General features: G+C 34.4%; 1 protein-coding gene across 1 annotated transcript in view; it reads right to left on the reverse strand.

Moving 5' to 3' along the window:
• Ythdc2 (YTH N6-methyladenosine RNA binding protein C2) overlaps window positions 1-14,436 on the reverse strand; it is a 73,609-nt gene that overhangs the window by 31,363 nt on the left and 27,810 nt on the right. The window contains exons 11-17 of the mRNA XM_048419245.3: window positions 11,758-11,884; window positions 11,287-11,352; window positions 9,274-9,452; window positions 8,959-9,055; window positions 8,754-8,841; window positions 8,587-8,667; window positions 5,980-6,062 (exon numbers count right to left, since the gene is read on the reverse strand). Of these exons, the coding sequence (XP_048275202.3) occupies window positions 5,980-6,062; window positions 8,587-8,667; window positions 8,754-8,841; window positions 8,959-9,055; window positions 9,274-9,452; window positions 11,287-11,352; window positions 11,758-11,884 (721 nt within the window). The remainder of the gene's footprint in view (window positions 1-5,979; window positions 6,063-8,586; window positions 8,668-8,753; window positions 8,842-8,958; window positions 9,056-9,273; window positions 9,453-11,286; window positions 11,353-11,757; window positions 11,885-14,436) is intronic.

Consider the following 14,436-nt stretch of genomic DNA (forward strand, 5'->3'; position numbering starts at 1 on the left):
AATCTGTAATGAAGTCTGGTGCCCTCTTCTGGTCTGCAGGCATACACACAGACAGAATATTGTATAATAAATAAATAAATAAAAGAAAAAAAAATTAAAAAAAAAAAAGAGCAGGCCTCCCAGGGACATCAACTAAACATAGCATAACAAATTACAATAAGACTAGGAACAAACCCTCATATCAATGTTGGACAAGGAGACCCAGTAGGAGGAACATGGTTCCAAGTACAGGCAAAAGTATCAAAGATAGCCCCTCACACCCACTGTTAGGAGTCCCACAAGAGCACCAACCTACATAACCATAACACATATGCAGAGAACCTGGCTCAGGCCCATACAGATTCTGGAACCACTCCTTTCCACATCAATTACTTCCTAACAACATGTTCTTCAAATTTCCTACCCTGTCAGCCTTCCCTATGGAACTTTTAGCCTTTGCCCACACCCTAAATGCTTATGTCTTTCTGAGGCTAGACCACAGTCCTATGCTCTTCATACGCTGTCATCACATCATCTGAGGGGATCTTACTTGTTGTCCTTTAGCTTCAACTTCTATCCATCCTAAATCTCCTGGTGTTATTTATAGGTCTACACTTCAGAAACTTCTTGGAAAGCTCCACCTGGACTTTCTAGTCAATTAAATTTCAAGACAGCCAAAATGTAATTCTTCTTCTCAACAAAAGAACCTTTAACAAATTATCTGGCAACAGTAGCAACAATGTCTAATTTCCTAAAACAGAACCCTAGGTAACACTTAACCTTTTTTTTAATTTAGTGTGTGTGTGTGTGCCTGAGTGCAAAGCATGCCACAGTGCACATGCATTGGTCAGAAGACAATTTTCAAGTGTAGGTTCTCTCCTTTTACTATGGGTTTCCAAGATCAAATTCTGGTTTGCAGACTTATCTGATATGGCAAATGCTTTCACGAGCCTTTTTGCCAGCCCAGCAGTCTTGATTCTACTTGATTCCTTATTCCCCAACCCCATGCGTATTTAAAAATCCTCAATAATACTTCTTCACTACATCTTGAATTACCCAGCTTTCTGTTTTCACCCTGCTATAATAATCCTGCCTATTGTCCCTCTTTTATGGAAGTGAAAATATTAATGAACCCATTCTCCAAAATGCTGCTTCTTTTAGAGAGCACAAACACTGAGAAGATGGCTCAGCAGTTAAGAGTGAATACTGCTTGTACAGAGGACCCAGCTCCAGGAGATCAGCACTTCTGGCCTCCACAGGCACCTACACACACGCACACTTCTTTAAAAAGAGAGAAAAATAAAACTGGTCGTAAGGACTTATTCCAAACTTTCAGCCTAGTCTTCACCATCTTTTTCAAACTAAACTATACAGACAACTTTCCTGTTTATTTCGTTCACAGTCCTACCTGACTAGTTCCTTAACCTTTCAGGAATGTCTTCCTGTGGTTCCCCCTTTCCTTTTTTTTTTCTTAAATTCACTCATAACTCCTCTAAAAGCATAATCCAGTTACAGCAATAGTACTACTCACAGTTCAACACGGATTATAGTGTTTATTTCACCTTAAAATTAACTACCATACTTTAGTCATTACTATTACTCCATACTTCACAACAAAGGTTGCCACCTGGTATGTACTGAAAATAGAACGAGATTTACTAAGATTTCTGACCTGCAATAATATACACTTAATATTATAAATCAGTTCAATGTATCAAGCCTGACATAATTATAACAATGTCTGACTTTATTGAGCTACAAAGCACAGAAATCATGCCTTAACGCCTTTAGTATACAAGGTATCTTTTCTTTTGATATTTTTGAGTCAGGACACAGCTGCTGCCATTGCAGAAGTAGGCATGTAACTGTGTTCAGCATCTCACTATTGATGAACACTACCCAGTTCCCAGATCTTTTGTTATAATGGTGTAAAGAACAGTCTTAAAAACATCTTCATGTCGCCAGGTGGAGGTGATTCCAGCACAAGGGAATCAGAGGCAGGCAGATCTCTGCAAGTCTGAGGCCAGCCAGGTCTACAAGAGCTAGTTCTCAAAAAAAAAAAAAAAAAAAAAAACTTCATGTCTCAAAAAAAACTAAACCAAAAAAAACAACAAAAATCTTCATATACATGTAATAAGTAAAAGTAAGATATTAAGATACACTGTGAGGCATGTATTATATAATAAAAAAGGCTTAGAAATAATTTTAATTTAGGTTCTGAAGAACTCATACCAATATAAACTCCCATTAACAAAATATTTAAGTCAATGTTTTTGTCTCTATGTTCTATTCAATAAAACATGTTCATTAGTCTCAAACTGATTAAGAAAAATCATACTGCTTCATTGATTTGTATTCATTTTGATATACATGAAGTAAAGATGTTTTTTGAGACTGGTCTTTGCAACATAATAAAAGATATGGGAACTGGGTAGTGTCCATCAATAGTGAAATGCTCGGGTAGTTGGTTACATGTAAAGGCAGCAACTAGGAGATATAGACAGAAGGATTGCTAGCTCAAGGACAATATGTGAAACAATGAATTAGCAGGACATGTATAATCTTCATTCTGATAAACCATTTTGGCCTGTACTAAAAATTATTTTAATTATAAAGATCTTACTTGTATTCTGAAGAAATTATTCCTTTGTCTTACATTTTAAATGTTCATAATTTTTGCTCCCTTTAAATGGCTTTTATCTTAACATGAATTATACTACAGTTTCAATTTTTTTCTCTTGACTATATTCACACACACACACACACACACACACAATGCTTCCTAGATTCATCCCCACTTCCTGCCTACCCAACCTTGTTATCTTTTCTTGTAACAAAACAAAACAAACAACAAAAGCCTTTAAGATCAATTTGTGCTGTCCAAGTAGTCTCAGATATCTGGTCTTCCACCAACACATCGTCAACAGAGGCTACACTCTTCAAGAAAACTGTCTCTCCCTCTCCCAGTAGCTAACAACTGTCAATAGCTCCACAGATACAAGTGGAACTATATGCTCAACTGCCCTCTCTCTCCACACTGGGATTTGGTCTCACTTGAGACAGCAATATAGCCTAAATTTAACTTCTGAAAATGTATTCCAAATGTGCCAGTGAGATAGTGCAGGGATTAAAGGCACTTGTGACCAAGCCCAGCAACTTAGTTCTATTCTCAGGAACCACATAGTAGAAGAAGAAAATTAATTCCTGAAAGGTATTCTTTGAATGCCACATGTGTGTCATAGCCTCTCTCTTTCTCTCTCTTTCTCTCTCTCTCTCTCTCTCTCTCTCTCTCTCTCTCTCTCTCTCTCACACACACACACACACACACACACACACACACACACTAACTAACTAAAAAAAAAAATACTACATTGTAAGGAGCCGCCAGGATGTCGCCTTGGCAAGATAGTGCCAGCGGTCCTACAGCCTGGAGGTATACAAATCTTTTGCTGCTGCCGCACTGGCCAGAGTGCTTGGGGCCTTGTTTTGCATTTCAGAGCCTTGGTCCTGTGGCCTTGGGCCCTAGCAGAATGGCATCAACCAATCAGCATTCGAGCCTCACCCTAGAAAAGCTGCTGCCTTTGGGTCCCCCCCCCACTTCCTCTTTCGCTTTCTGCTCTCTCACCTTCTCTCTCTCCCTCTCTCTGTCTTTTCTCTCTTTTCCCTTCCCTCAATTTTCCTCAACCGAGGGCTCCGAATAAAGACGTGATATGGGAAGTAATCTTGATTTTGTGGCGGTTCATTCCTGCTGGTCAGGAAGCGCGCCGCACTACATAAATAAATAAATGAGATTTAAATATTTTTAGCTAATTAATTTTAAAGTACCAAACAATTCGCTTGGCAAAGACAGTATAAAATTATGACTAATTCAACGAAATGCCCATCAAAATCCCAGCAAAATTCTTCAAAGACCTTGAAAGAACAGTACTCAACTTCATTTGGAAAAAGCAAAAAATCCAGGATAGCCAAAACAATCCTGTACAATAAAAGAACTTCTGGAGGCATCACAATTCCTGACTTCAAACTCTACTACAGAGCTACAGTACTGAAAACAGCCTGGTATTGGCATAAAATCAGACAGGAGGACCAATGGAACCGAAGAGAGGACCCAGATATCAATCCACACATCTTTGAACACCTGATCTTTGATAAAGAAGCAAAAAATATCAAATGGAAAAAAAAAACATATTTAACAAGTGGTGCTGGCATAACTGGATATCAACATGTAGAAGAATGAAAATAGACCCATATCTATCACCATGGACAAAACTCAAGTCCAAATGGATCAAAGACTTCAACATAAAGTCAGCCATACTGAAACTCACAGAAGACAAAGTGGGAAGTACACTTGAACGCACTGGAACAGGGAACCACTTTCTAAATATAACTCCCAGCAGCACAGACACTGAGAGAAACAATTAATAAATGGGACCTCTTGGAACTGAAAAGTTTCTGTAAAGCAAAGGACACAGTCAACAAGACAAAACAACAGCCTACATAATGGAAAAAGATCTTTACTAACTCCACATCAGACAGAGGTCTGATCTCCAAAATATACAAAGAATTCAAGAAACTGGACACCAAAAGATCACATAATCCAATAAAAAAAAATGGAGTACAGACCTAAACAGAGAACTCTCAACAGAGGAATCTAAAATGGCTGAAAGACACTTAAGGAAATGTTCAACATCCTTAGTCATCAGTGAAATGCAAATCAAAACAACTCTGAGATTCCATCTTACACCTTAAGAATGGCCAAATTCAAAAACACTGATGACAACTTATCCTGGAGAGGTTGTGGGGTAAAGGGAACACTTCTGCATTGCTGGTGGGAATGCAAGCTGATACAGCCCCTTTGGATGTCAGTGTGGTAATTTCTCAGAAAATTAGGAAACAACCTTCCTCAAGACCCAGTAATACCACTTTTGGGCATATATCCAAAGGATGCTCAATTGTGCCACAAGGACATGTGCTCAACCATGTTCATAGTAGCTTTGTTTGTCATAGCCAGAACCTGGAAACAACCTGAATGCCCCTCGACCGAAGAATAGATAAGAAAAATGTGGTACATTTACACAATGGAGTACTTCACAGCAGAAAAAAATAACAACAGCTTGAATTTTGCAGAAAAATGGATGGAGCTAGAAAACATTATTTTGAGAGAGGTAACCCAGGCACAGAAAGACAATTATCACATGTACTCACTCAGAGGTGGTGTTCAAACATAAAGCAAAGAAAGCCAGCCTACAACCCACAATCCCAGAGAACTTAGACAACAGTGAGGACACTAAGAGAGATTTACATAGATATAATCTACATGGGAAGTAAAAAGTAGAAAAGGATAAGATCTCCTGAGTAAATTGGGAGCGTGGGGACCTTGGGGGAGGGTTGAAGGGGAAGGGAAGAGGCAGGGAGGAGAGCAGATAAAAATGTAGAGCTCAATAAATATCGATAAAAAAATAAATTCCAGAAGACATAATAGAAAGAACAAATTAGCTTAATTAGTTATATCAGTAAACAAATTAAACATAGAAATGTAACTTAAGAAAAATGGGGATGCATAAGGACATTTAAATGTTACTTTTTTCATGGTAAGCATCCATAGATTAAATTTTATAATATTTTACGATAGACACAATTTTACTGTCTAGAGCAATGGTTCTTGATTCTAGCATTTGTTTTCTGAAATAAAGCCTCACTGTGTTGTCCGGAAAAAAATAATCATGTTGAAAAAGAGAAGAAACTAGTCAATTGAACATATGAACCCAACTTGCCACCTTCAGAGCCTCTCCTGTGAGTTATTGTTTTGCATCATTGGCGTAGTCATAAATGTTGACTTTTATTTAAAAAATAATAAATAAAATAAAATAAAATTAAGACTAACGTGACACTAATATATAAAAGGAACATTATACAATATGCAATTTATATATTATTATCAAACAGGCAGGTAAATGAATATAGATTATGCATGTAATTATAACATAAAATATACATTACCTGCCTTTGCGCTGTATGGCACTAGCTTTGGAAATCCATACCATTTTTAACATTGTAACAAAATTCAGTGCATCAAAGGATTTCTGCAATGTTAAATCATCTCTATGTTAAAATATGGTTGGTACTAATGAGAATATATACTATCAGCATATTTTAAAATGCCCAAGTTAAACTTAAAGGCCCCTCTTGATTAATTAGAAGAAACTGATTCTTTTTTTCTGTTTTGTTTTTGTTTTATTTTGTTTTTAAATCCTAACCAAAACTTTCCCTCTCTCCCTTCTTCCCAATCTCTCCACCTCCTCTCCCTACCCCATCTACCCCTCCTCCACTGAAGAAACTGATTCTTAAATGCTCACACTTGTTGGATATAAACATTATAATGAAAAACAATGGGCAGCAAACAAAGCTTTGAAGATCTACACAATCCCCACGTTGTGCTGTGTGGGGCATTTTGCAATTCTCTCCTACAGTTTAATAACAACTGATTCTCACAGGATATCAAGACTTTATTATGACATCCATATGGCTGCCTAGAGATTATGAGAACATGGATGCCACTAATGGATATCCTAACATGGAGGAGGAGAGCTTGCAGGGCCTCAACCCTAGAGGCATCTGAGGAATGCAGAGAGCAGGAGAAATGGTCTTTCTTGGGCAAAAATACACCCATTAGTTATCCAATATCAAGTGGTCAGCCCTGAGATCACATGGATACAGGTTACACTATATACACTGAGCAGACTGGATTTATAGATTTAGAAATATATATAAATAAATAACAAAGAAAAAGAGGACATTTTAAAAAACAAGTGAGGGCCAGGGATGAGTCAGAGAAAAGAAAGGGAAGAAATGATGTGATTTTCATGTCAAAAAATAGAAATTATTATAAAAAACAAACAAAACAAAGTATAAAATGAAAAATAGGATTACCTGGCGATTTTTTCTATCATATTTACATCATTCTTAAGAAATATGAATGACTACAAAAAAATTGCCAAAATACATCTCAAAGAGTAAATCTCTGGAAGAATGAGTAATAATTACCAAAGTAAACACCTCTAAGTGAAATAACACCCTGCTGAGTCACTCAGAAATTAACCTTTCTAATCAGTACTAACACTAGACTTCCTCAAATGGGCAAAAGTGAAGATCTGCTGTAGAAGTGGTTTTAAAAGTATCCCATGCCCTTGCTTTCTCTTGTATAAAATTAATTAAATAGAGCAAATACAAATGCATTCTCTAATAAGTTTAGTCAAGATTTTTAGAAAGTATGCTTCTTAGCTTATAATATTTGTTTCATTTATTAGTTTTGCATGTATAATACTTTTGATACTATCACTGTGCTAAAGTCATGGTTTGATAACACCTAAAAGAATTAATTTCTAAAATTTAAATAACATTAAGAGCAATACATCTGCACTCTCTGCTTTTTCCTTTTTGAGACAGGTTCTTGCAATGTAGCCCAAGCTAGCCTTGAACTTTATTTAGCTCCTCCTGTCTCAGCCTACCCAGTACAGAGAGGGCAGGTATTCAGCACATCTGAAAAGTCTTGGTATATAAAGAATCATCACTTAGCTTTACTAACACTATTATAGCTGAAATAGTTTACTCTTCCTTTATGATGAGTTTGATCAAAACCTACAATAAATTTTATTCTCTGTAAGGTGATACTAAAATTACATTGAAAAGATGAATTTTTCACACTAAAATGATTACTTATATCCATTTTATCATTTCTTCCGTGAAAAATTAATTACCTCTATCATTTGATCTATCAAAAGTTAGTGGCACTGGGAATTATTAGTCATGTTAATACTGAAAGCAAACAAATGCTATCACTTATTTTTGAGAGAAGAAAATTTTTTGCAAAGTGTCTAATAGTAAATATTTTATGCTTTGATGTCTTTGATGCAATTTATGAATGGCTACAGTAGTTTGAAAGCATCAAGAGACAGTTAATAAAAGAATAAGAAAAAAACTCTTTTTGCACAAAGCCGAGAAGTGATTTCCACTGTTGGCTAACTATTGGGATGTTCACCCTAATTTGCACTGCTGTTGGTTTGGATGTATGTGTCTGTGCATGTGTAAATGTGTAGGGAAATGTGCATCTGGAAGCATGAAGTCCCAGCATACATTTTTTTCAATTTTTAGGATTTTGCTTTCCTTTGTTAATCAAGTTTCTCTTGATCTAAATACCTTTAGAACACCTGCTATATACACACATACACACACACACACTATATGTAAAGCATTAGGTTCCATCAATGAATAAGAGGGCTATAACCCATCCCCAAATATAAGAGGAAAACAGAAAATATGTAAATCAAATTGCCACTATGTGACGAATTTTTACTGTGCATATTCTAATTCTTTACTTTTCTACTACTAGTTAGTAAGTAGAAGTGAATCTTCTTGACTCATTTGTTGGATCACCAAAATATACCCAACATACTAAATATAAGGTAGAACAATTTAGTAAAACAATATTTATTATGCTAAATTCATCTATAAAGAAATTTGCATCTAAAATGAAGTTTTACTAAAGTAGTTGTTGGGCTGAAACTCAATCTTCTTCATTTGGTACAAATATAACTTATTCACACATACCTCCTTCACCTTACCAGAATCAATAACAAAGACAACATCATTGACAGTGATGCTTGTTTCAGCAATATTGGTGGAAAGGATCTGAAATGGAATGTTATTTTAAGATTAATATGAAAATAGACCAATGAATAACAAAAGTAGAACATAAAAGATTTTATGATACTTACTATTTTTCGGACACCTGCAGGTGGATTTTTTAATACCTTCTTTTGATCAGATGTCTGCATATTTGAATGGAGCATAAAGACTTGATATCTATTACAATTGAGAAGAGAAAATGAACTATAGAACCTGTTTGTTAGCTTGAGCAATTAGCTTGAGCAACAAAGAATCTGTTAGCTTGAGCAACAAGTACAAAGTTTTATAGTTTACCTATGTGTATTGTCAGCAAACCGCTTGTCATCAAACAGGATACGATCCCTCAAACCAACAATTTCATCATATCCAGGTAGAAAAATTAATATTGCACCTTGGAGAAGAATATTTTTAATAGTTAATCTTCTGAAATCAGACATAATCAACAAAACTCATTATAAAGAATAATATGATGTGATTTCACACATTGGTACATGATTATAAAAGAACTACTATCCACACATCACTATCAATAGAATTACAGAAAAATTTTGACAACTAAATACGAATTTTTCAACACAGTTTGCTCCATTTCTTTCAGACAGTACTTACCAGCATCACAACTATGGCAGATATTGTATAGAAGATGCATGATCAAATCCAAGTCTACCTTTTCATCATCAAAACTATGATGGTAAGCTTTCAACAGCTCTCTGTCTTCTACACTGAGGTCATTTCCATTTGTTTGAACCAAAGAACTTTCATCTAGATTTCCAAATTCCAATGAAGCACTAAGAAAAATACCAAGTCAGTTTTTATACAAAAACAGAAAGGAAGGAAGGAAGGAAGGAAGGAAGGAAGGAAGGAAGGAAGGAAGGAAGGAAGGAAGGAAAGGAAGAAAAACTTAAAGACTGAGTTTCCCATTATTTCCTCTAAATTTTCAATATGCCCTAAGGAAGGGGTCAATTTATGTGTTGGTTGCAAGCATATTTTCATGTTAAATTGGATAAGTCACAAATTTGATAAAAAATATCACAATCTAAAAACACTTGATCAAGAAAATGAATGCACTAATGACCTACAAATACATCAAAATGTTTAGCATCACTAGTCACTAAGGAAATATATAGCAAAACCAAAATAGCACCATTGCACAACCAAAAGGAAGGTTAAGGTCAAAGACACAGTTAAGTACGGGAATGGTGCAGAAATACCAGAACATTCCTAGAATAAATATAGATTATTACAGCAATTATGGAACACTATGACAGTTTTCCAAAGGATAAACACAGTGTTAACTATATTCCCTAGAAATTCTACTCCTATGTACAGATAAAGAGCAATGAATGGATGAATGGAAGGAAGGATAGATAGATATCTGCATTAACTGTCAATTTAAAGATCTGTGTTCATATTCATAATAGTCAAGAATAAAATAACTCAAATATTCATAAATTGACAAAGCATAAACAGTGGCACATCATCAGAAGGGACTATTTGTTGGAAATTAAAAACATAAACTTTAAAATAAGTAAGATAATAAAAAGAAAAGAAAGTTACAAAAGACTATATATAATACAGCTCTATTTACATAAAATTCCAGAACAGACAAAGTTATAGAAAGAGGAAATAAATTTGTAGCTAGCCTAAGAACTGGGAGAGTTAAGTGGAAAAGGAAGTAAATGCTGATGGACACCATTTTTTTAATGTGATAAAAATGCTCTATTATTGACTGCAGTGACACTGAATATTTAAAAAATTACTGAATGTGAGTCATATGGCATATGCAATATTTCAATAAAACTTTATTTTATAAAAATATTATTTACATTTTTCTTAATAAGTTGTTTATAATTGCTCAGCATTAAAAACGATGATGATAATAATAATACCTCTATGTAAAATTCCATACTTAAAACCAAATTGCTTATGTGGTTTTTCAAAAGTTAAAATCAGGATAAATTACTGAAATAAATAATTTGCTTCTTTGCTCTCTATATAAAAACATAAACAACATCTATCATTAAAAATTATCAATGACATTTCTAGGAAGTTCAATTCTGCCCAATTCTCCTCAGTTCAGCACTCAGGGCCTACCAAATAGAAAAAGCAACCAAACAAGATTGTTTTCAACAGGGTAAATACAAAACTGTATTTTGTGAAATATTTTGAATGTTCAGTTTTGCTTAAAATTGTTTATTGTTTCACATCAACAAGTAAATGAACACTTTTTTGTTTAAAGATGCTTATATCTTTAACTAACAGCTTCCATAATCTAGGAAATATAATAAAACTTCAGTATATGTAGCTTTCTTACATGGGTTCTAGAGCTCAAAGTCAGGTTCTCATTCTTGTCCAGTAAGCACATTACTAACTGAGCCATCTCCCCATTCTCGACATAACATGTTTAACTGAAAATTTCCCTTCCAATTTTGCAGAATTTTTAATTAAGATAAATATAGTACAATATGTGTTATTAACAATCTGAAAGAAAATTTTTATTATTATAAAAAATAAATCTCTCGGTAAAAGGCTATAAGTAGCTTACCTGTTACAGAATATATGATTTATAAGGCTAAGATTTTTTTAAAAATAGAATTCATTTTAAATAGTGTAAGGTTTTACCTATAAGATTCTAGAAGATCCACAATTTCAGTTTGTCCAAAGTGCTTAGCCCAATCTAAAGCCATCCTGTAAAATTCAAAGATACCAAACTGAGAAACATCTTATAATTATGTAATTACAAATTTTCAAATTACAAATTTTTCAAAATTATGTAACTAGTCATCCATGATTATTTATTTACTCATTAGAGATGTATCAGTAATTATTATACAATAGATTTTAAAATAGGGACAATCATAAGTTTTTGTTTGTTTGTTTGTTTTTTGAGACAGGGTTTCTCTGTAACTTTGGAGCCTGCCCTGGAACTAGCTCTGTAGACCAGGCTGGCCTTGAACTTGAGATCCACCTGCCTCTGCCTCCCTAGTGCTGGGATTAAAGGTGTGTGCCACCACCACCCCAATCATAAGAATTTTTAAAAGGCATGTGCAACTATATCATGACATACAAAGAATGGACACAGTCTAAAATTACCAGCCATTTGATGCTTTACTGTGGACATTGGCTCCCATACTAATTAACTGTTCTACTTGACTCGTAAAACCCCGTCCCGCCGCAACCATCAGAGCCGTGGCACTGGTCTCACTATGCCTGTAATCAACTAAAAGAAGAAAAAGATAAGATGTTAAATTCCAAATGTTAAAGACTTTCATTGTTTCAGTCAAGTAGTAGAACTGACTAACATAATTAACCTGGGATTTGTTCCTTCATTTTTAAATGACAGCAACATTATATAATCTTTATCCCATTCAGAAAGAAATCTAAGATGCTCTTGTATAAAAAGGGTAGAATAAAGACTATCACTGGAGGTATAAGAAGAAATTATTTAATGCTTACTTATATAATTAAGAAAAGAGAAGGCTATTGGCTTGCAGGATCCTTAAATAATAATTTTTTAATCTATATGTTGCCATGTTCACTTAGTAACAAAATATTAATTCAAAACTTAATTTTTCATCAATAACTAAAAATAAATGTTCTTAAGACTTCAAGCCAAGTTCTTGACACTTTTCCTCACATAACTTAAGATACTATAATACAAAACTCAAGGAAATAAAAACTCACTAAGAGAAATAAACACTACATACTCTGAGGACCATTATCAAAATACCTAGTAATTAACAGAGAAACCAAGAAAGATAGTGAAGAGTCATAGTTAAGTTTTTAAAATATATTATCAATATTTTAAAACAGTATTTCTCAGATTTTAAACCTCTAAAATTTCAAGTAGGATTACTAAATTATGCAGATGAATATTGAAATAATGGGGGAAAGCCTAGAAAACAGCATGATAAAAATGTCTCTTTTTAAAACAAAATATTACTTCTCAAATGAATTTTTAAAAGTATAATGAACTTTAAAAATGTGTATCCACAGAGGACAATACATTTACAATGAATAAGAAATCCTAAGAGATCATTTTTATGAAGAGGTCTGTTGACTAGTAGATATACAAGATTATGACTTAATAAACCATACCCAAATATTAATCTAAATGCTGTCACCACAATAGCTGATCCAGCCTCACTAAATTAGTAAACCAAGAAAGCTCATAACATAAGGAACAGAACTTTTAAAATTGTTTTTAAAACAGCAGTACAAGTCTACCTTTAAGATGAAATCCTCAAGGGATAAAAGGAATTATTTACACTTAACATAATTCAAAACAACAAATACAAAACAGAAGTAAATATAATGAATTCCTATGTTTAAAAAAAATGAACTAGAATTTTCAAAAACAATATGAGTCGTCAAGATATTGTAGTAGACAAAGTGCAATAGATTGAATTAATATAGGTAAAAAAATTGTAATTTTAAAAAGAATATGGGAGCTAGAGAGATGGCTCAGTGGTTAAGAGCACTGACTCTTCTTCCAGAGGTCCTGAGTTCAATTCCCAGTAGCCACATGTGGCTCACAACCATCTATAATGAGATCTGGTACCCTCTTCTGGGGTGCATGTACACATGTAGGCAGAATACTGTATACATAATAAATAAATAAATCTTTAAAAAAACAGTTTTTTTTAAAGAAATTAAGCTGAGGACCAGAGAACATGTGTTTATATTTTTTTTACATTTATTTACTTATTTATTGGGGGACACATGACTTGACACCTGTGTGAAGGTCAAATGATTAACATAAGGAAGGAGTCAGTTCTCTTCCACCATGTAGATTCTGGGATCAAATTCACATCCTCAGGATTTACGACCAGCCTCTTTATCCACTGAGCCATCTCCCTAGCCCCAGCCACAGTTTTTGAAAGTGTTTATAAACTAAAAGTATCCAAAAGTAGTGAAAACCAGGGAACTAAGGGACTAGATGGGTCATGTTAGGAAACAAACAACAAAGAAAAGGTGTTGAAATAAAACAAATATGGTTGGCTGAAAAAAAGCTTAAAAGCAATTGGGGATACAAGGATCATACCTAAATATAATAAAAGCTATTTACAGCAAGCCGACAGCTAACATCAAAGTGAATGGAGAGAAACTCAAAGCCATTCCACTAAAATCAGGAACAAGACAAGGCTGTCCACTCTCTCCATACCTCTTCAATATAGTGCTTGAAGTTCTAGCAATAGCAATAAGACAACATAAGGGGATCAAGGGGATTCGAATTGGAAAGGATGAAGTGAAACTTTCGTTATTTGCAGATGATATGATAGTGTACATAAGCGACCCCAAAAACTCTACCAAAGAACTCCTACAGCTGATAAACACCTTTAGTAATGTGGCAGGATACAAGATCAACTCCAAAAAATCAGTGGCCCTCCTATACACAAAGGATAAAGAAGCAGAAAGGGAAATCAGAGAAACATCACCTTTCATGATAGCCACAAATAGCATAAAATATCTTGGGGTAACTCTAATCAAGGAAGTGAAAGACCTATTTGACAAGAACTTTAAGTCTTTGAAGAAAGAAATTGAGGAGGATACCAGAAAATGGAAAGATCCCCCTTGCTCTTGGATTGGGAGGATCAATATAGTAAAATGGCAATTCTATCGAAAGCAATCTATAGATTCAATGCAATCCCCATGAAAATCCCATCAAACTTCTTCACAGACCTTGAGAGAACAATAATCAAGTTTATATGGCAAAACAAAAAACCCAGGATAGCAAAAACAATCTTATACAATAAAGGAACTTCTGGAGGC

Source organism: Myodes glareolus, chromosome 13, assembly GCF_982192425.1.
Source record: "Myodes glareolus chromosome 13, mMyoGla1.1, whole genome shotgun sequence".
In the NCBI taxonomy this organism is placed as follows: Eukaryota; Metazoa; Chordata; class Mammalia; order Rodentia; family Cricetidae; genus Myodes; species Myodes glareolus.